The 20,961-nt window shown below is 45.6% G+C and overlaps 1 protein-coding gene across 1 annotated transcript in view; it reads left to right on the top strand.

The window, feature by feature from the left end:
* The window catches only part of ppp5c (protein phosphatase 5, catalytic subunit), a 46,141-nt gene extending 32,507 nt beyond the window's left edge, over nt 1-13,634 (top strand). The window contains exons 8-13 of the mRNA XM_043680841.1: nt 2,228-2,370; nt 3,853-3,940; nt 4,841-4,881; nt 6,015-6,193; nt 9,574-9,655; nt 10,121-13,634. Of these exons, the coding sequence (XP_043536776.1) occupies nt 2,228-2,370; nt 3,853-3,940; nt 4,841-4,881; nt 6,015-6,193; nt 9,574-9,655; nt 10,121-10,183 (596 nt within the window). The 3' untranslated portion in view covers nt 10,184-13,634. The remainder of the gene's footprint in view (nt 1-2,227; nt 2,371-3,852; nt 3,941-4,840; nt 4,882-6,014; nt 6,194-9,573; nt 9,656-10,120) is intronic.
* Nucleotides 13,635-20,961: the final 7,327 nt, after the last annotated feature.

The raw sequence follows: 20,961 nt of genomic DNA, 5'->3' as shown, positions 1-20,961 counted from the left end.
AAAGCACGGCCGGTCAGGCAGCATCCAAGGAGCAGGAGAGTCGACATTTGGAGTACTAGCTCTTCATCAGGAATGAGGCTTGTGGACCCACAAATCCTCGGATGCTGCCTGACTTGCTGTGCTTTTCCAGCACCATACTCTCGACTCTGATCTCCAGCATCTGCAGTCCTCACTTTCTGCCAGGAAAGCATCCCTTCCCACTTCAAAAACAGAGAGTAGCAGCCAGAAAATTGGCAAGCACGGGAGTTAACTGAAAGTGGTGGCAAATCAGAGAAATTAAATGGAGCGAAGGAAAATTCTAGTCCCCAAGTAAGGGCGGTAACTAGAAATAAGAGGGGACTTGGCGGATAAGTTTGTTGAGGGAGCAGAGCTTAAATGTTGGCAGCTGCTACCTGTTTATATTTCATCGTGTTTACTGGCCCACACACTGGGCGTTTGAAACAGAAGCTAAACACTGAACAGGAGTATTTCAAGTTAGGGCAGAGAGAAGGGATGAGAGGAGACAAAATAGTATGTAGTTATGAAATTAGATGAACTGAGAAGCACTGATTAAATACTTGACAGGAGGCTGGTAGTTTGACCAATCCATTGCAACACTGATCCATAGTAACCATTAGCCTGGGACACGGGAAAACTCCCCTGCTCTTCCAAGTGGGTGCCATAGAAGATTTTATGTTCACTTGAGGACAGAAATCACCTCTGTTTGTCTGCTGTGCAACTGTGCTGCACTCCTTCATACTTGCATGGGCAGGTCAGTCTAGATGATGTGCTCAAGTCTGTGAAAGTTGGGAGGGGAGGGGCTGTACTGGAATCCTAAACCTGTGTACAAGTGCTACCACATGAGCTGATGTACATTGAGCTGGTGTTCAGTTGTGTTTTGGCAATAAGTTACTGACTCACAGTTGGCACCATGATGAAATCTAATCCCATTAGACGAACTGACACAGAGAACTGGGGAGAAAAATGCAAATAGCACAAAAGTGAGCAAAAATGAGGGGGGGGGGTTGAAAAAGGAGGATTAGACAGCACACAATTAGTTGAGAATAAATTCAGATAATCTTTTGAAAGTAAGAAAAGAGCATCCACTGATCAGAGGTCATTTCATCCGTTCCACTTCTTTGCTGCCTTTTCTTTATCCCTCTACCGTCACTACCCTACCTTTCTCCATCTATTCTCCTTCCACCAGAATGTTTTGCCACAAGGACTGCATTCCTGTCCTATTGGTATCTTGCCCATGCAGCCATACAATGCCTTTTACTGTCAGCTTTGACTGAGTGGTCGTTCTTTCATCTCTGAGGCGCATGGATGTTAGGTCAAATCCCCACTTGGAGACTGGAGCACTAAAATCAAGGTTGACACCTCAGTGCAGTGCTGAGGGAGTATTGAACTGTCAGTGGGGTCATCTTTTGGATGAGACATGAACCCATCTGCCATCTCGGGTGAACCCCAAAGATCTCACTGCCACTGTTTTGCAGAGTTCTCCCTGATGTGTTGGCCAATTGTTATCATAAAATCAACATCACAAAACAGGTTATCTGGTGAAAATGTCATCCTGCGGATGCTGGAAATCTGAAATAAAAGCAGGACAGAAGAAACTCAGCAGGTCTGGCAGCACCTGTGGGCAGAGAAACAGAGTTAATGTTTAGAGTCTAGGATGACTTTTCTTCAGAACCTTTTCTCTCCACAGATGCTGACAGATCTCTGCTGCTCCAACTCTTCCTGTTTTCGTTTCAGGGTATGTTTGTGGGGGCTTGGTGTGCACACATATTGGTTTCCTCATCAGTGCTGACCACACCGTACTGGCTGTACAGCTGTTTGCGGTATCTGCTGGCTGTGAAGGCAGCTACAGAAGTCTCTGCAAATTCAGATTTTCTGCAGTTTGGCCTTGAGCTAGCTTGGTAGCTGAGCCCAACTGTGTCTCTGCACCAGATCAGTAAAGGATTTGGGGGTCTGCAGTGATGACTGAGGTAAGACTGTGGGCCAGAGTGAAGGCTGCCTGACTTTCTTTCATTCTCCTTTGTCCCTGTGTGACCTGGAAATATCGGGTCCAGTTGGATGGGTGTTGCCCTTGGTTGTGCTCCATGGACTCTGCACTGCGTAGGGTCAGTGACAGGCTGCAGGTAAATTTTGAGAGCTGGCCAAAGGGCTTTTGAAACATAAGTTGATGACAATAACAATGACATTCCTAGATCACAGGGTAGAGTTTGTTCTCTCTCCACTCTTGCAGGTAACCACGAAACAGACAACATGAACCAAATGTATGGCTTTGAGGGTGAGGTGAAAGCCAAATACACATCACAGATGTTTGAGCTCTTCAGTGAGGTCTTCCAGTGGCTGCCTTTGGCTCAGTGCATTAACAGTAAAGTATTGGTGAGTGGACACCTTTCTATTCTGTTGGGTGCTGATGGAATGGGGTGATATTATGGCTCCTTCTGCCAGTATATTTGAAGGTTGGAATGGGGTGAGGGGGCGGTGGAAAGTAGCCAATATGCTGCCTCCTAACCAATTTCTGAGCCGGTAGGATAAGGCAGAAGAAAGGTGATAGGGCACCTCAGCAGCTTTGACAGAGTGTGTTATCGATCAAGTAGATGGGGTAAACCCATGAGTTGGAGAGTGTACTATTCAGCATCCATCACCTCCCTCCCATTCCCAGCCCGGCCTGTCTAACATGACTACTCCACACCCTTTGTTGGAATCTCCCACCAACTCCATCCCCAAAATCCGGGAGACATCTTGTCTTCAGGGGGAATTTGCTGTAGTTCCACAGTGGTCACCACTGTGTCCTGGCCTTGCTGGGATTACCGAGCAGTTGTCTGGGGCTGGACTTGCGGTCTCTGAGGGGCAGAACAACCATTTGGCTGGGCTGATGTATTATCACTATGGGCCAGTCAGATTTCATACCAGTGGGATGCTGACTGATGTCACCCATGCGCTCCCCCCTCACTGACCTCCACCCATTCATTTCTTCACTTTCTACTGTTTTAAACAGAACTATAATCAGCAGAAGCAGCCCCTGAGGGACAAATCTAGCCTATTCCAACCTTTTCCTCATTAGACAATACACCTTAGTCCAGTAAGGCAGCTCTAAATTGCTTCCATCACATCCCTTTCCTCAAATAAGGCGTTCGATACAGTGTGTAGTCTGCCATATGTGGTCTTGCCAGTGCCCAATGTAGCACAAACATGACCTCCTACTTTTGCAATCCATTAGACTCAGTCATGCAGCACAGAAACAGGCCCTTTTGTCCAACTTGTCCGCACCGACCACATACTCTAACCTGACCGAGTCCCATTTACCACATTTGGCCCATATCCCTGTAAACCTCATCCTATTCGTGTACCCAGCAGACGTTGTCATTGTACCCGCTCCAGCAGCTTTCCTAATTGTTTGCCTGTACCTGCCCATAACCTTTTGTGATTCATGCACAAGGACACCCAGACACCATTCCATCTGAATGTTCTTGCTGTTGTGGGGATCTTTGAGATCTGCGTACAGCAGCAGCTTCCAGAAGCTGAAGCTATGCACCGACATGCCTGTCTGCGTGTGTGGGTTTCGCAGTAGTCATATCACTTAGAGGGAACATTGTACCCTGATCTCAGAAAACCCATCCCAGTCTTAAACAATTAAGCAAGTATGACTTCCTGGGGTAGAGAATTCACAGTGATTCACGTGAAATGGTTTCTCCTCTTCTCAGTCTGAAATGATCGGCCCCTTATCTTTGTCCCATGTTTTTGATTCTGAGACCAGTGCGACCAACCTCTTGGCTTCTACCCTGTCAAGCCCTGTCAGAATCCTGTCTGTTCCAGTTAACTTGCCTCTGGTTCTAAATTATTCCATTCACCGTATAATAGATAATGCACGGAGGACTCTTCAGCGAGGATGGTATAACCCTGGAAGACATCAAGAAGATTGATCGGAACCGACAGCCGCCAGATTCAGGTATGAAGTTGTAACCTGCGCATGATCAGTATTGATTAGTGTGTGCCCATGACCAGGTGATCTACCTGGGTCAGAATCTAATGGGAATCCCTGACAAGTCCTTAATTTGTTTGGGTGTGCAGCACAAAAGTAATTTCGGTTTTGTTTATTAAGCTGACCAGTTTCTAATAACTATGTTTTGTTTTTCAAGAAGATTAAACATAAAAATATAAAACATTCTCATTGCCGTTTTGAGGTAAATTTAAGCCCTTGAATATTGTATACTGAATAACGCACCTGATCATGTCAGACACATTTCACTCGCTCAGGTATACTTTACCAGTCACACACACTTGTCTCAGTTGCAAATTAGGCTTCTATATTCCATAAAACTGAGCAACATTTTTACACGTGAAAGGATGTAACGAGCTGAGTTTTGTTTTATTCCTCCTTTCCCTTGGTTTTCTGTCTTTCCCCCTGCTATTTATCTTCTTTACACCCTGCTGTCCTCTCCCTCCGGTTTCCATTATCTGGCTTATTACTGTTTCTCTACATTTCTAAACAAGACAAGGTCTTTTTCCCTGGGGTGGGGTGAGTCCAGAATAGAGGGCATGGATTTAGGGTGAGAGGGAAAAAATTTAAAAGGGACCTAAGGTGCATCGTTTTCACGGAGAGGGTGGTGTGTGTATGGAATGAGTTGCCAGAAGAAATGGTGGAGGCTGGTACAATTACAATATCTAGAAGGCATCTGGATGGGTATATGAATAGGAAGGGTTTAGAGGGATATTGGTCAAGTGCTGGCAAATGGGAATGAATTAGGTTAGGATATCTGGTCGGCATGGACGGGTTGATCCAAAGGGTCTCTTTCCCTGCTGTGCAGCTCTGTCTTTAATTGTTCTCATTTCCTGTGTTTTGCAACAGGTCCAATGTGTGATTTGCTCTGGTCAGATCCACAGCCTCAGGTAAGAGTTCAGACTCCGACATACTGCTTTCGGATCTGAGTGGTGTCCTATCTTTTAAAAACTTGGACCATATTTTGCTGAACATGTGGGGTTAGGGATCGTCAAAGCTTTGGTCATAAATTAAGAAGATGGATGGGATTTTATCTTGGCAAGTGGCCTGCTGTCTCTGAGTTCTGTGTGTCTCGACATTTGGAAAGGGCAGTTAGTGGAGTCACCTCATTTAATGGACAGAGCACAAAGTGGAACACCAAGTTTGGTTATTTATTATCAGCCAGAGATAATAGTGAAGTTAGGGGATCTCTATTTCAAACTTTTGCTCAGTCATTGAAGATATTCAATAATGTGATTTTTTTTTGGTGTTTGGGGACTGTGAAGAGCTGGAATTGAGGCCATGGTCATATCAGAAATGATCACATTGAATGGCAGAGCATGTTCCTGGGGTTGAATGGCCTACTCCTTCTCTAATTTCTTATGTTCTAACCCATTGAGACACCCACAACATCCACCCAATTTGACGTTGCTAAACAAAATGCATTGATTGGCGGATGCTAGCTAAATTTGATCTCTGTTCTCAGGAGCTCAGATGACTAAGAGGCAATCGCAGTGGACTCAAGAATCCGTAAAGGTTCAATTGGATAGGCAGTGATTTTTCTTTTTCCCCCCTGCTGTGTGGGAAATCTAAAACAGTCTCAGGATAAGGGGGGCTGATCATTCAGGATTGAAATTGGGAGAATTACTTCAAACAGGTGGTGGTGAATCTTGAAGTTCTCCACCAAGATGTTGTGGATGTTGCATTGTTGAATATGTTTGGAGCTGGGATAGACAGATTATTGGTCTTCGGAAATCAAGGACAGTAAATGTGATAGTGACGTTGATGCCCAAGATCAGCCATGATCATATCAAATGATGGACCTTACTTAAGGGGCCGAATGTTCTACTCCACGTACTATGCCATGGTCTTGAGCTAGGGTGATGGTTCAAGCTGAGGCCTCTCGAGATGCTGCACCAGACACAGTTTTCTCAATTGGCTGCACCAATAAAACCCAGACACCAAACTGGTGCTCCGTGCTCCGTCACTCATGGCTCTAGTTTTTGCCCTGAGTGAAAGTCCCCATTTCCGTTGCCTTTTCTAGAACGGGAGGTCAGTCAGCAAGCGTGGCGTCAGCTGCCAGTTTGGTCCAGATGTCACTAGCCGATTCCTGGAAGAGAATAAATTGGATTATATCATCAGGAGCCATGAGGTGAAACCAGACGGCTATGAGGTTACACATAACGGCAAATGTATCACTGTGTTTTCAGCGCCAAATTATTGGTAAGTATTCAAAAGAACATAGTTTTCTATAGTTATGATTCCAGCTGATGGTAATACTGGGAGAGTCAGTTTCTAGAGTGTATCCTGGCTCAACAGAGTTCGTCTTTTGTATTAATTTTGCAATTTGTTTAGTATTGTCAGTTACTGATAATATTCACATGAGACTGCTAATGCACTTTACGCAAAAGAATGCAAGTGGGGAAAAAATGTGCTGGAACAAATTTGAACAGAAACTTCTCAGCAACAGCAAAAAGAAAGGGTCAGTCCTTTTCCCCCAGCAATATGCTTTACAACCCCGATCGCTTCTATCTCCACTTGGAGATTTCTTACTCGACTGATGAGGTCACAAGCATTTCCTTCCACCAGCTCAATGTAGTTTTCTCCACCTATCCCTGTGACACACAAGACATGGGGCTAAATCGCTATTTTCTTCTCACTGAACTGTAATGACAGTTTAAAACTAATTTTGAGCTCTCATGGCCTGCAGTTTCCACAAGTATTAAACTGCCCTTCTGCTAGAATGGGTATTTCCTTCTGAACTCAAAACTGCCTAAGATCCCTGGCCATCTACCTCTGTCGATCATAAGAGTTCAGTTTTGTAAAACATGATCTCCCCAGCTGGTTTGCTAGTCATTTAACTTAATTCAGACGTTTGCTTGGAAAGGGTGTTTCAAACTCACTGTTCGACAAATGATTGTCTGACATTTTTTTTTAAAAAAAGACCTTCACAGAACTAAAACCATAACTCCATTTTAATTCCACTTTGGAAATAAATTCCCAAACGACAATAACGTGTTATAAATATGGGGATGGCGATGGCTGCCTTTAACTATTAATCGAGAGACCCAGATAATGTCCCGGGGACCTGGGTTCAAATCCCACCACAGCAGAAGGTGAAATTCGAATTAAAATAAATAAAAATCTGGAATTAAGAGTCTAATAATGACCATTAATCGGTTGCCAATTGTTGGAAAAAAACCATTTGGTTAACTGATGTCCTTTCAGGGAAGGAAACTGCCATCCTCACCTGGTCCGGCCTACACGTGACTCCAGACCCACAGTAGTGTGGCTGACTCTTTTTAAAAAAAAAAATAATAATCTGTCCTCTGGGTAATTAGGGAAGAGCCATAAATGCTGGTCTGGCTAGCAACACCCTCATTCAGATAATGAATTTTTAAAAAAGTAATACTTTCTCAGAAGAGTCAGTTTCTAGAATCAAACTGGCTCAAATAGAGTCTAAGTTTGTTTTTTAAAAATTACTAATTATTAATCTATCACAGGCGAAGGCTATTTGGCCAGTCTTGTCACCCCCCAGCTCTGTGCTAGAACAATTCAAACCTAATCCCACTGCCTTGTGGTCTCCCCACTGCATTGCCTTCTCTGTGTTGAAAGAGAAGGTGGGGAGAAATGTTTGCCTTGGCAGGAGGATTAGTAACCAGTGAACACAGATTTAAGATCATTGACAACAGAACCAGAGAGGGGAGATGGGATTTCTCTTACATCACCTGTGATCGTGAATGTGCTACCTAAGATGGCAGTAGAAGCAGAATCGATCAGCTAACGAAAGGGAATTGGATAGGTTACTTAAAGGGAAGATGATGGTGCAGTCGTGGAGAAGGAACAAGGAGGACTGCCACAATTTGAACTAACTTCAAAGAACTGGCACAAGCTCAATGGGCCACGTGGGAAAGTTTGCCTGATGAAGGAGCAGTGCTTTGAAAGCTCTCGGTTCCGTGATCGGTCAATAAACACACACAATCAGTCTGGTTCTTTAAGACTTCACTCTTGATTTCTTCATATGCTTGGCCCAGAGCGTCCGGGAACACACAAGTTGAGCACTTCTGCATTCCTCAGAGGAGCTGCATACATGATTTAAAACAAAGACATTTTTATACTTTTCTTAAAGAAGGGCCATGATCGCATAGTACATTCAAACGATTACCAATCCATACACGACACTACTTTATTTGGCAGTTACTTGGCCTAATGATATTTCCTGGGAACCAACTTTATTTTCCAACGCTAAGGCCACCCTTATCTCACGAATCGAGCCACTGCACCTGACCCGAAGGTCATTAAGGATGGCTAGCAATGTCATATCTAGTCAAGTTATTTCTATGCTTTAAAGGGCGCATGGTGTGCTAACCTCTATTGAAGCAGACTGTGGTTAATCACTTATGCAGCTAAAGCAGAATTAGCAGTTAGTAACTTAAAAGCCATTTTATGCAGCTTTAGCAGAATTGTCAATTTGCAGCCGAGAAGCCATTTTGTCATGTTATTTGCACCGAGAAGCCATCTTGTTACCATCTAGGTTAAGAGCATCTGTTAAATGGTTGCCCCTGACTACAAGTAGTCACCTCAACCTGTGTTCAGGTTTCAGCTCCTCATTATGGGAATGAAAAGAGTAGCTTTCTTTTCAAATTTATTTATGAAAAATGTGCAAGGTCAGCAATTGTTGTCCATCCCCTAGTTACCTTAGAACCAAGACCAGAGTTTGACCACATTGAGTCGAGGTAAGTGATCAGATTGGAAACCAAGGAGCGTACACTCACCTTAGGGCCTACAATCTAAAGCCTATCATTCATCAATTTAAAACTTTAGAGTGGAAACGCTGTCTTAACATAAGTTATGGTGTATTGGTGAGAGGGTTTTGGGCTTTTAATGAGTTCGCTGTTGAATCAACCATGTTGTGGGTCTGAAATCTCGCTTAGGTAAAACAGGACGAGGACAGTAGATTTCCTTCCCTAAAGGACATAAGTGAGCCAGATATTTCTATTTTACAGCAGTCAAAGGTAGTTTCACAGTCACTATAAATATTTTGTTTTATTCTTTAATTTTAAGTTCTCCCACTTGCCATGGTGGGCCTGTGCTCCTAGAGCATTGGCCTGGGCCTCTGCATTACTAGCCCAGTGGCACTACCATGGCATCATTGTCTTTCCCCCCTAAACGCAGTTCATCAAACCTGATCCACAGGTTAGGGTGGATTGGCCATGCTAAATTACCCATAGTGTCCAGGGATATCCAGGCTATATGGATTAGCCATGGAAAATGCAGGGTTACAGGGATAGGGTAGCGGGGTTGGATCTGTGTGGGATCCACTGAGGGTCAATGTGGACTCAATGGGCTGAATGGCCTGCTTCCTCACTCTAGAGATTCTATTCTGTTCTGATCTATTGTATTTATTAGAGCCATGATTAAACACCATCTCCTCCCTTCCCTTCCACAACTTGTTATCCCGGAGCAACCTCCTGTGATTTAACATTGCGTCGAGTTATCAGTATGTGCTGTACATACCAGTGCATGTTTGCTGTCTCTTCCTTTGCATTGCAATTGCCTGTGTCTGAATCATTATCTCTTAATGATTGCTCTTTCTGTCTCAGTGATCAGATGGGAAACCAAGGAGCGTACATTCACCTCACGGGCTCTGATCTAAAGCCCATCTTCCATCAATTTAAAACTGTGGTAAGTTCAGAGTGGAAACGCTGTCTTAGTGAAAGTTGTGGAGTATTAGAGCTGACCGGTGGCAGGGGAGTTGGGCTTGAGGTCAGGGAAAGGGTGCCGAGCCAGCAGTAGGAACAGATGGACAGTCGGGTGGGCAAGGAGGGGAGTGGGGTTCAGGGACCTAACAGAATGTTTGCAGGGGACAGCCTGGATGGAGGGCCAAGTTCATGGCACCAAGAGACAGGAGATGTGGTTGATTCAGAAGCACCGTCAAACTTGGTTTGTGCAGCTTAATCATGTACAAAAGCACTAAGGGGGTGCAAGGTTGCACCATTTTAATTTAATGGAAACAAATTGAGTAAAAGAAACTGCATAAGGATGATTTCAACAGGAAAGTATGAGCTCAAGGAGATGGTGTGTATGTGGGGGCTGATATACTGGGGAGTATGTTTTATCTGAGTAATGCCCTGTTTCTCTCTCTTCCAGCCTCACCCGAATGTTAAGCCAATGGCGTATGCGAACTCACTACTGCAGATGGGGATGATGTAGCATCCATGCATCTGGTTTGGACAGTATTCCCTCCCGTGGTGGGTGGGGCATCAGGGTTTAATTTAATCTTCCTCACTAACTACCATCTCCGAACCAAGTCTCCCGCCTTCCCTGGGCCCTCGCTGACTTGGGTTCTCTCTGAGTGCAGGGTCCTCCTGGTACGGAGAGGCAAACGTGCGTGACGCCTGCACTCTCATGCACACAGTAACAACATGGCGTGCCCTTACAAGCATGGTCCCTGATCAAGTTCTTAATATCTAGATCAGTTAGGCTCTGCAGAATAAATTAATTTAAATTCTTTACCTGCTGTAGTTTTTCTTTCAACTTCCAGAGGGGAACAGTTCTATGACTGACTGTTTTCAACCGCTTCTTAATGAACAGAGGGATAGTAAAGATGATCTGTGGTCTCTGATTGGCTGCTCGATCCCCCAGATTCTCCTTTGTTTGCAATCACCCTCAATCAGAACCTGCTCCGCGGTGTTCCAAAGGCAAAACCGCGAGATCTCAAAATGTAAACACGTTAATTGCGATTGACCGTGGCTTTACACAGGGCAAGAAGCACATTGGCAAAACTAGCTTCCAGTTTCATATTGTTACTCTTGTGCGTGTTTGTGCAACCTACTCAGCCCTGGGGCAGTCAAGCTGTGGCCTGTGATTTCCCCCTCCTAACCAGACAACGTGAACCCCCTACAAGCACGTTTCCCCATCTCCCAGCTGGCATCCGGATTTTTCACACGTGTCCATCTTTCCCTCCTGGCTGACTTATGCTGTTTGAATTTTGCTGGGATTGTTCCTGGGCTGTTCACCATCAAAAGTCGGAATCGCTCTGGACCAGCAGTTTATCGGCGATTGCAAATCTGATAGGGAGGTAAAGGTTCTGTGCTTTCTCGGCCAGTGAACGGACTGGAAAGCCTAAACCACCTGCAGGTTCCAGTGTAGTATTGTGTGTCTCACTGGGAAAGGGATGTTGGAGAAGGCCAAAGAGCTCAATTCATGAAAGACAGACTTGGGAGAACGTTTGATCCAGTGCAAACTCACTTTTTGTGGGGGTGGTTGCAGAAGATGCAATAACCTGGGAGCGGACCAGTACGTTTACTCCATCCTCTTCAGTGCAGTTGAGCAGTTGTGATCCACTAAGAGAGATATTCCCATCGCACCTTTCAGCACCTGGAGATGTGTCCCAAAAGCCCTGTATGGCCAGTAAGGTAAAATTTGAAGTGCAGTTATGGTTGTAAGAAATACAGCAGCCAACTTGTACACACAAAGCTCTAGCAAAGAGACAGGTACATAAGAAATAAGATCAGAAATGGGCCAATCAGTCCATCGAGCCTACTCTGCTATTCACTAAGATGGTGGCTGATCTTGCATCTCCATTGCACCTCCCCATATTCTTGGATTTACTTTGTATCCGGAAAAATCAATTGATCCCAATCTTGAGTGTTCTCCCGTTTGTATGGATTCCAAAAATGCGATTTAACTTGTCCCGATTCATAGAGATTAAAATCGCAAGATAATCTATGATGCCTGCAGGATTGAGTGGTCATTTGACCCGTGTCCACTTGTCCGTGCAGAAAGCACCTCTAGTTTCTTCCCCTTTCCAATATCCAGCTGCTCTTTTCAACACTTAATTCTCCTATTCAGTAAGAACAAAATACTGCAGATGGTAGAAATCTAAAGTGAAAACTGAAAATGATTGAAAAACTTAGCCAGTCTTGCAGGATCTGAGGAGGATTAATGTTTGGTTCCTGGACTCAAAACCTGCTGAGTTTCTCCAACATTTTCTGTTTTTGTTTTTATACATGATCCTCTGCTGCTCTCTTATGGTTATTCCCCCCCCCCCCCCACCCCCCCTCCCCCCGGTTCCCCTCCACTACAACAAACCGAGGGCTGGAATCCTGGTTTTCTGTCTGTACACATTCCCGACAGCCTCACCTAATGCTCCTGTGATTGAAACCTCCCAGACCATTTCTCAATCAAGTCCATCCATGTGTGATCACTTAGTCTTCAACACATGGATACGCCCCCACACCTCCCAACACACACAACTCTCCTCTGCATAGACCAGCCCTCCCAAACACACACACACATATACGATCCGTGCAGTTTTATTTTCCCCAGAACAGTCACTGCAGTACACTTAGGAAAAGCCAGTTAAGAAGGAGGAAGACCCAAGGAGTCTCATATCCATCATGAAGCAGATAGGGATTGGAGTTGACTCTTTGTTCCCTTGTTCCTGTGCTTAGCCCAGCGCCCCCATGTCTGGGTGTCCTCTAACCATGCCTTCAGTGACCTCCAGTACTGAGGCGGTTTTGTGACTCTGCCCTCAAGTGAAAACTGCACCATACTTGGAGCATTTGCTAAAATGAATAATGACAGAAGCAGCTGGAATGTTTGGGGAATATTACCTAGATGTCTGTCAGCACAGGGAGAACACTGATCTGGGATGGAATAAGGTGTATGCCTGTTTCAAGAGAAGCAATTCTCTTTAAGATATTTGTGTGATGTTGCCAATCCTCTGTTGCTCAAGCCTACTTGCCCCCCTGTAGGCTGCGGTCCGTGTGGTATCAGTGTACCTTCAGTGCTGTTTGACAGAGCTTCCCAGAAATTTGACCCTTAAAAAAACAGTATTGAGAGACCTGTATGTATTGATGTTCCCTCATGCCTGGTAACCCCTCTGGCAGCTGGAGGCCACCAATTCAGGCAGTTGTGACGGGAAGTGAAAACAACACCTGTTCTGGATCAGCTGAGTGAAAATCTCTTCGGTTGGCACCCAACACTCCGCAATTTGTCACCGCCTCCCTTTTGCTGAATAACTTCAGATCCTCCTGTCAACTGTTAATAATCCTTCTGGATATTGTTAACATCCATGTTACAAGGGGAGACCTCCTCCAGTGGGGAATGTGACAATCATTCTGAGCTTCTAGAAAGTCAGACAGCATTTCCCTTATGAAAATGGCATGACCATTTCCCTCCTGAGATTTCCCAACGCACCAGGGAAGCGCTCTGGTTGTTACGAACGCACAATCATGGTTTCTCCGAACGGTGAGGGAGCAGTGGCCAACGCAGTGTGCATTGCATTTCCTCTTGTTTCTGCCAAGCTGAGTGGTTTGGTGTTCTTTTTTTGGCACACTCATAATTGCAAAGCCAAGTTTGATCTGCAGGCAAAGGGGCCTTCGGACTCACCGTGCTGTCAGTTTTGATCTTGGGTTTGGATTGAGATGGTTGGGGGGAGACTTGACAACCTGGTGCTCAATTTAGGCACAAAGAGTTTTATAATTGTGTGTGTTTGCCATCAGAATGTCACTGTCAAATAAAAATTTATTCAAATGTTAGAATTCTGAATTATATTTAATGACAATGTGCATTGTGGTGTTTGAAGGCTTGTGACTTCCTGAAGATTGTATTTGCCAGGAGGAAGCAGTATGTTGAATAAAGTAAAGGTTGCAGGAAACCCTGTGTTGTCTGAGTCCTTGGGAAATGGTCAGTTTGAGTGGGTCAGGTGGTCACCTTGTCTAACCCTAGCTCCTCAATGTCTTCCTTAACCTCCTGACTTGCCTGTTCCAACACAGCCCAGGCAGTTCCCCCCATGCTCTGCCCCTGCAAACTGGAGGTCACTGAAGCTCTGCTGTCTGCTGTATTCTGCTCACTGTCACACTGTGCTCACTGATTCCTGCTTAAGCAGTGCTTGGGTTTCAAAATTCTCTTCCTTGTTTTAAACTCCTTCCATGACATTTTTCCCTCCCATCTCTAAGCTCCTCCAGCTCCAGTGCACACTGAAATATTTGCCACTGGAGGACCCTGATTTTAATTATTCCATTACTGAAGTGCCTTCAGTTGCCTGGGCTTCATGCTGTGCAATTCCCATCCTTAATTTTCATCATTTCTCTCTCTCTCCCACTTAAAGATGCAGCTTAAAATCTGACTGAGCGAGTTTTTATTTACCATTTGAAGCATCAGAGCATGGTTTGCTGCATTAAAGGTGTAATATTGCGTTGCGTGGGCTGACTGGCCTTCTGCACTGGAACACTTCTGTGGCACTCCGCTGCCCCCCCCCCCCCCCCCCCCCGTGCCAGGGACCCGGGTTCGATTACACCCTCAGGTGACTCTGTGGAGTTTGCACATTTTCCCCGTGTCTGTGTCAGTTTCTGCTGGGTGCTTCGGTTTCCTCCCACAGTCCAAAGACGTAAAGGTTGGGTGAATTGGCCATGCTAAATTGCAAGTACAAGTGAGGACCTCAGATGCTGGAGATTAGAGTTGAGGGTATGGTGCTGGAAAAGCACAGCAGGTCAAGCAGCAACAAAGAAGCAGGAAAATCGACATTTTGGGCAAAAGCCCTTCATCAGGAATGGGGATATGTGGGAGGTGCTGAGAGATAAATGGGAAGTTGGGGGGGAAGGTAGCTGAGTGCACAATAGTGTTCTTCCTCCAAGCGTTGAATGGTCAGGGAGTGGTGATGGAGGAGGCCCAGGACCTGCATGTCCTCGGAGTGAGCGGGGGGGTTGAAGTGTTTAGCCAGGGGGCGGTGGGGTTGGTTGGTTTGGGTGTCTTGGAGATGTTCTCTGAAGCGCTCTGCAATTAGGTGTCCTGTCTCCCCAATGTAGAGGAGACCACATCGGGAGCAACGGATACAATAAATGACCTGTGTGGAAGCGCAGGTGAAACTTTGATGGATGTGGACAACTCCTTTGGGGTGGGGGGGAGGAGAGAAAGGTGTCCAAGGATATGTAGGTTAGGTTGGTTAGCCATGGAAAATGCAAGGTTATAGGGTAGGGGGATGGCTTGTTTCCACACTCTGGATTCTGAGTTATGCTAAATTAATCAATTTGCCAGCATTTGGCTCATATCCCTCTAACCCCTTTCTATTCATGTACCCGTCCAGATACTTTTCAGATGTTGCAATCAACCCTATCTATGCATTTCATAATTTTATAACAAAAACAGAAATTGCTGGAAAAGCTCAGCAGGTCTGGCAGCATCTATGCAGAGAAATCAAAGTTAACGCTTCAGGTCCGATGCCCTTCCACAGAACTCAACTCCGGTTCTGAGGAAGGGTCACCGGACCTGAAATGTTAACTCCGATTTCTCAGGTGCTGCCAGACCTGCTGGGTTTTTCCAGCAACTTGTGTTTTTGTTTCTGATTTACGACATCTGCAGTTCTTTTGGTTTTCAGAATTTTATAGATTTCTATAAAGTGTCCCCTCAGCTGCTGTCACCACTCCAGAGAAAATAACTTGAGTATGCCTAGCCTTTCCTTGTAGCTCATACCTGCCAATCCAGGCAGCATCCTGGTAAACCTCTTCTGCACCCCCTCTCCAAAGGCTCCACATCCTAATGCTAGGATATGCCTGTACCCTCTGGAGCTTGAGAATTCGAGGTAACCAATAGTAACATGTAAGAGTCCTGAGAGGACTTAATCAGGTGGATGTGGAAAGAATGTTTCCTGTTGTAGTTTAAAAATAAAATGAGGAAACTCTTGGAAGGTTATGGGTCTTTGGAATTTCTTTTCTCCAAAAGGTAGTGAATTTTAAACATTTTTAAGGTAGGGAGAGATTCTTGATGACCAAAGGAATGAATAATTATTGGGGGATTTGCAGAAATACGGAGTTGAGGTTAAAATCAAATCGGCCATGATTGTGTTGAAGGGGGGAGCAGGCCACAAGGGGCTGAGTGGCCTACTGTTGTTCATTGTTTGTGTGCGCGCCCCTGAAATGGGGCTACACGTGACTCCAGACCCACAGCAACATGATTGACTCATAACTACCCTCTGTAATGGCTGAACAAACCTCTCTGTTCACAGGGATGGGTAACAATTGCTGGCCTGGGCCAATGATGCCCATGCCGTGTGGAAGAGTAAAGTAAAGCAAAAACGTGCAACGGGACTTGGTGCTCTCAAACCTGGCAAAGCCGGAGGAAGGAGGAAAATTGTTTGGGAAAGTCTATTTGAAGCTGGGCAGTGTTGGGGGTGGGGGGCGGTGAGGAGGAGGTTAAGAAGGTGTTTAGCACACTTGCCTTCATTGCTCAGACCTTTTTGAGTATAGGAGTTGGGATTTCATGTTGAGATTGTACAGGACATTGGTGAGGGCTGTTCTGGAGTACTGTGCCCAGTTCTGGTCTCCCTATTATAGGAAGCATACTATTAAGCTGGAGAGGGCTCAGACAGAACTGGCTCAAAGGTAGAAGACAGAGAGTGGTGGTGGAGGGTTGTTTTTCAGACTGGAGGCCTGTGACCAGTGGAGTGCCACAAGGATCAGTGCTGGGTCCTCTACTTTTTTGTCATTTGCATAAATGATTTGGATGCGAGCATAAGAGGTACAGTTAGTAAGTTTGCAGATGACACCAAAATTGGAGGTGTAGTGGACAGCGAAGAGGGTTACCTCAGGTTACAACAGGATCTGTACCATATGGGTCAATGGGCTGAGAAGTGGCAAATGGCGTTTAATTCAAATAAATGCGAGATGCTGCATTTCGGGAAAGCAAATCTTAGCAGGACTTATACACTTAATGGTAAGGTCCTAGGGCGTGTTGCTGAACAAAGAGACCTTGGAGTACAGGCTCATAGCTCCTTGAAAGTGGAGTCGCAGGTAGACAGGATAGTGAAGGTGGCGTTTGGTATGCTTTCCTTTATTGGTCAGAGTATTGAGTACAGGAGTTGGGAGGTCATGTTGCGGCTGTCCAGGACATTGCTTAGGCCACTGTTGGAATATTGCATGCAGTTCTGGTCTCCTTCCTATCGGAAAGATGTTGTGAAACTTGAAAGGGCTCAGAAAAGATTTACAAGCATGTTGCCAGGGTTGGAGGATTTGAGCTACAGGTTGGGGCTGTTTTCCCTGGAGCGTCAGGGGCTGAAGGGTGACCTTATAGAGGTTTATAAAATCTTAAGGGGCATGGATAGGATAAATAGGCAAAGTCTTTTCCCTGGGGTCGAGGAGTCCAGAACTAGAGGGCATAGGTTTAGTGTGAGAGGGGAAAGATATAAAAGAGACCTAAGGGGCAACGTTTTCATGCAGAGGGTGGTGCGTGTATGGAATGAGCTGCCAGAGGATGTGGTGGAGGCTGGTACAATTGCAACATTTAAGAGGCATCTGGATGGGTATATGAATAGGAAGGGTTTGGAGGGATATGGGCCGGGTGCTGGCAGGTGGGACTAGATTGGGTTGGGATATCTGGTTGGCGTGGACAGGTTGGACCGAAGGGTCTGTTTCCATGCTGTACATCTCTATGGCTCTAAGAGATTTGCCAGGAATAGAGGGTTTGAGTTTTCAAGAAAGGCTGGGACTTTTTTCACTGGAGTGAAGAAGGTTGAGGGAGTGACCTGATAGAGGTTTATAAAATGTGGGGCATAGTTAGTGTTAATGGCAGGTGTCTTTTCCCCAGGGTGGAAAATTCCAAGTCTTGGGGGTATATTTTTAAGGTGATTAGATTAAATTAGAATCCCTAGTGTGGAAACAGGCCCTTCGGCCCAACAAGTCCACACCGACCCCCCGAAGAGCAACCCACCCAGACCCATTTCCCTACCCTATATTGACCCCTGACTAATGCACCTAACACTAAAAGGCAATTTAGCGTGGCCAATTCACCTGACTTGCACATCTTTGGATTGTGGTAGGAAACCCACGCAGATACTGGGAGAATGTGCAAACTCTACATCGACAGTCACCCGAGGCTGGAATCGAACCCAGGTGCCTGGCGCTGTGAGGCAGCCGTGCTAACCACTTGAGAGGAAAAAAATGTAAAATAGACATGGGGGAATTTGTTTACACAGAGAATGGTTCCTGTGTGGAATAAACTTCCCGAGGAAGTGGTGGACGCAGGTACAATTACAACATTTAAAAATCATAGATAAGTGCACGAATAGCAAAGATTTGGAGGGATATGGGCCAAGTGCAGACAAGTGGGACTATTTGGGAATATGATTGGCATAGACTGGTCAGACTGAAGGGTCTGATTCTGTGTTGTGTTACTCTATAACATTCATAGTCTGAAGGACACCAATTTAGCAGCACTTCAACCAGTACTACACTCGATATAAGCAACACAATATACAAAAATTATAATCAACTGGCTGAATGGATAATGCGCTCTCTCTCTCTGTGGTTCCCTGATACTGATAAACTTTCGACGAGAAAGTGAGGTCTGCGGAGACAGGCCGCCTACTTGCGGAGCGATTCAGAGAGCACCTCTGGGCCACCCGGACGAACCAACCCAACCAACCTGTAGCACAGCATTTCAACTCCCCCTCCCACTCCACCGAGGATTTGCAGGTCATTGGACTCATCCACCGCCAAACCACAACAACGCGACGGTCGGAGGAGGAGCGTCTTATCTTCCGACTGGGAACCCTCCAACCGCAGGGGATGAACTTGGACTTCACCAGTTTCTTCATCCCCCCTCCCCCCACCTTGTCTCAGCCGAATCCCTCCAGCCCGGCACCGCCTTCCTGACTTGCAGTCTTCTTCTTGACCTCTCCGCCTCCACCCTACTCCGACCTATCACCCTCACCTTGACCTCTTTCCACCTATCACATTTCCAACGCCCCTCCTCCAAGTCCCTCCTCCCTACCTTTTATCTTCTCCTGCTAAACTCCAGCAACTGATAAACTTTCACCTGGAACAAATTGGCACCCATGAGTCACCTCTACCATTACAAAGGAGAGAGAAAAGCTGATGCAGTTTCTCCCAGTCCCTTACCCAATTTACAACACTACAGCACAATGAGTCAGACACTGAGTGCCTTCCACCCAGACGAACACCAGACAACCATAAAACAGATCAATGAAGAGTGTCTGGGAGATTCTGATTTGGTCCCTCCTCAGTCTGCATAGAGCACATTATCAAGCAATACCAGGAAGGAATAGATCAGACTGCTGTATATTTGAAAAAGACTCTAAAAGGCTGCAGGAGACAGACAGAAAATCATTCTGCATCAAACTCAGCTACAATCAAATTCAGATTTAACGCCCTTTTAGGAAAGTGTAGTTCATCACAAGGGAGGCAATTTGGATTTCATAGAATCCCTAAAGTGTGGAAGCAGGCCGTTCAGCCCATTGAGTCCACACCACCCCTCCGAAGTGCATCCCATCCAGACCCACCCTCTTACCCCAACCCTGTAACCTTACATTCCCCATGGCTAACCCACCTAACCTGCACATCTTTGGACTGTGGGAGGAAACCGGAGCACCCGGAGGAAACCCACGCAGACACGGGGAGAATGTGCAAACTCCACACAGAGAGTCACCCGAGGGTAGAATCGAACCCGGCTCCCTGGCGCTGTGAAGCAGCAGTGCTACTATCATCCTCTCCTAAACTCAAGAGGATATAGAGTCATAGAGTCATAGAGATGTACAGCGTGGAAACAGACCCTTTGGTCCAACTTGTCCACGCTGACCAGATATCCCAACCCAATCTAGTCCCACCTGCCAGCACCTGGCCCATATCCCTCCAAAGCCTTCCTTTTCATATTCCCATCCAGATGGCTTTTAAATGTTGCAATTGTTCAAGCCTCCACCACATCCACTGGCATCTCATTCCAGACATGTACCACCCTCTGCATGAAAAAGTTGCCCCTTAGGTCTCTTTTATATCTTTCCCCTCTCACCCTAAACCTATGATGAGCTTCACATTAACATCTTTCCAGCAGTACAGTGACCAAGACTGAACACAGTAATCCACATGCAAACACATCAATGCCTTGTATAACCGAGACATACTCTTGAATGGCGGTGAATTTTGAAACATGTTTTAAGGCAGAGGGAGGTACAACAAGGGAGACAGGTTAGATTTATGCTGCTGTCAAGGGGCAGGTTGCTCAGAAACATTTTGCAGAGCCCTCCACAATCTTATCTCATTGACTTTTATTTGAAAATGCACGTTCCACATTCCAAACTGCAGCTAACAGAAACCTAAAAGAGGAGTGCATTCCATTGTGGTGTTGCTCAACAGTGAATGCTTTGTAGATTCTGGACATGTCAGTGTTGAATGTTCACTGTTAACCACCCTGTTTTGTGGCATTTGTCTGCAGGCTGGAGTTAGTCAGCGTGTAGGGCACTCAGTGTCTGGCTCAGTGAAATGTGGCATTGGTAGGAGGTAAGGGATAGACAGACCGGGCTGATTTTTAGCCAGAGTACAGTGTGTTGTCTGCAGGGTCAGGGAGAGGGTGAAGAAGCCGCAAGAAGACATGGGAGCAAGAGTGCGGCTGCAAAGGAGAGAGAACTATTTTAAATCTGATCACAACGGAATATTCCATTAACTAGCAACAATTTTTCTTTCAGAAATTGCTGATGCATACTTTTACACAAAAAAATGTCATCATATCAAAAAACTTCCACAGTGATGAGTTCATAGATAAGGCGTTTCCATTGCATATGCACAATGTTAAATGATTTTAATCAAATGGGTATTAACTTGCATTTCAAATTTCAATCTCAAATTTAAATCTACACAAACATTCCCATCCCCACACGGGAGCTCCTGAACACATGAAGCTTTAAGCTTGAGGTTCCTTATTCATTTGGAAAGATATCATTACTTTGGTGATTCCCAGTTTTACTGACTGCTAGTTAGCTGCGAACTCCTTTGTTAACAAGTTTAAAACAGTTCACTGTCTTTTGCAGACTCGTTCCCTTTTACATGTCCCTGTCCCATTAAGCCTCCTCCTCCTTCCCCCTATTTTCCTGCAGGCTCCCTTTCTGTCCAAACCCTGTTTGTAGCCTCTCTCTTTCCTCTGTCTTGCAGCCTCGCACACTCCCTCCCTCCTTCCCTCCCACCTGCTCCCCTCTCTCT

Source organism: Chiloscyllium plagiosum, chromosome 41, assembly GCF_004010195.1.
Source record: "Chiloscyllium plagiosum isolate BGI_BamShark_2017 chromosome 41, ASM401019v2, whole genome shotgun sequence".
In the NCBI taxonomy this organism is placed as follows: domain Eukaryota; kingdom Metazoa; phylum Chordata; class Chondrichthyes; order Orectolobiformes; family Hemiscylliidae; genus Chiloscyllium; species Chiloscyllium plagiosum.
Note: the sequence above shows the minus strand (reverse complement) of the source record. Positions and strands in the feature narration are given on the sequence as shown.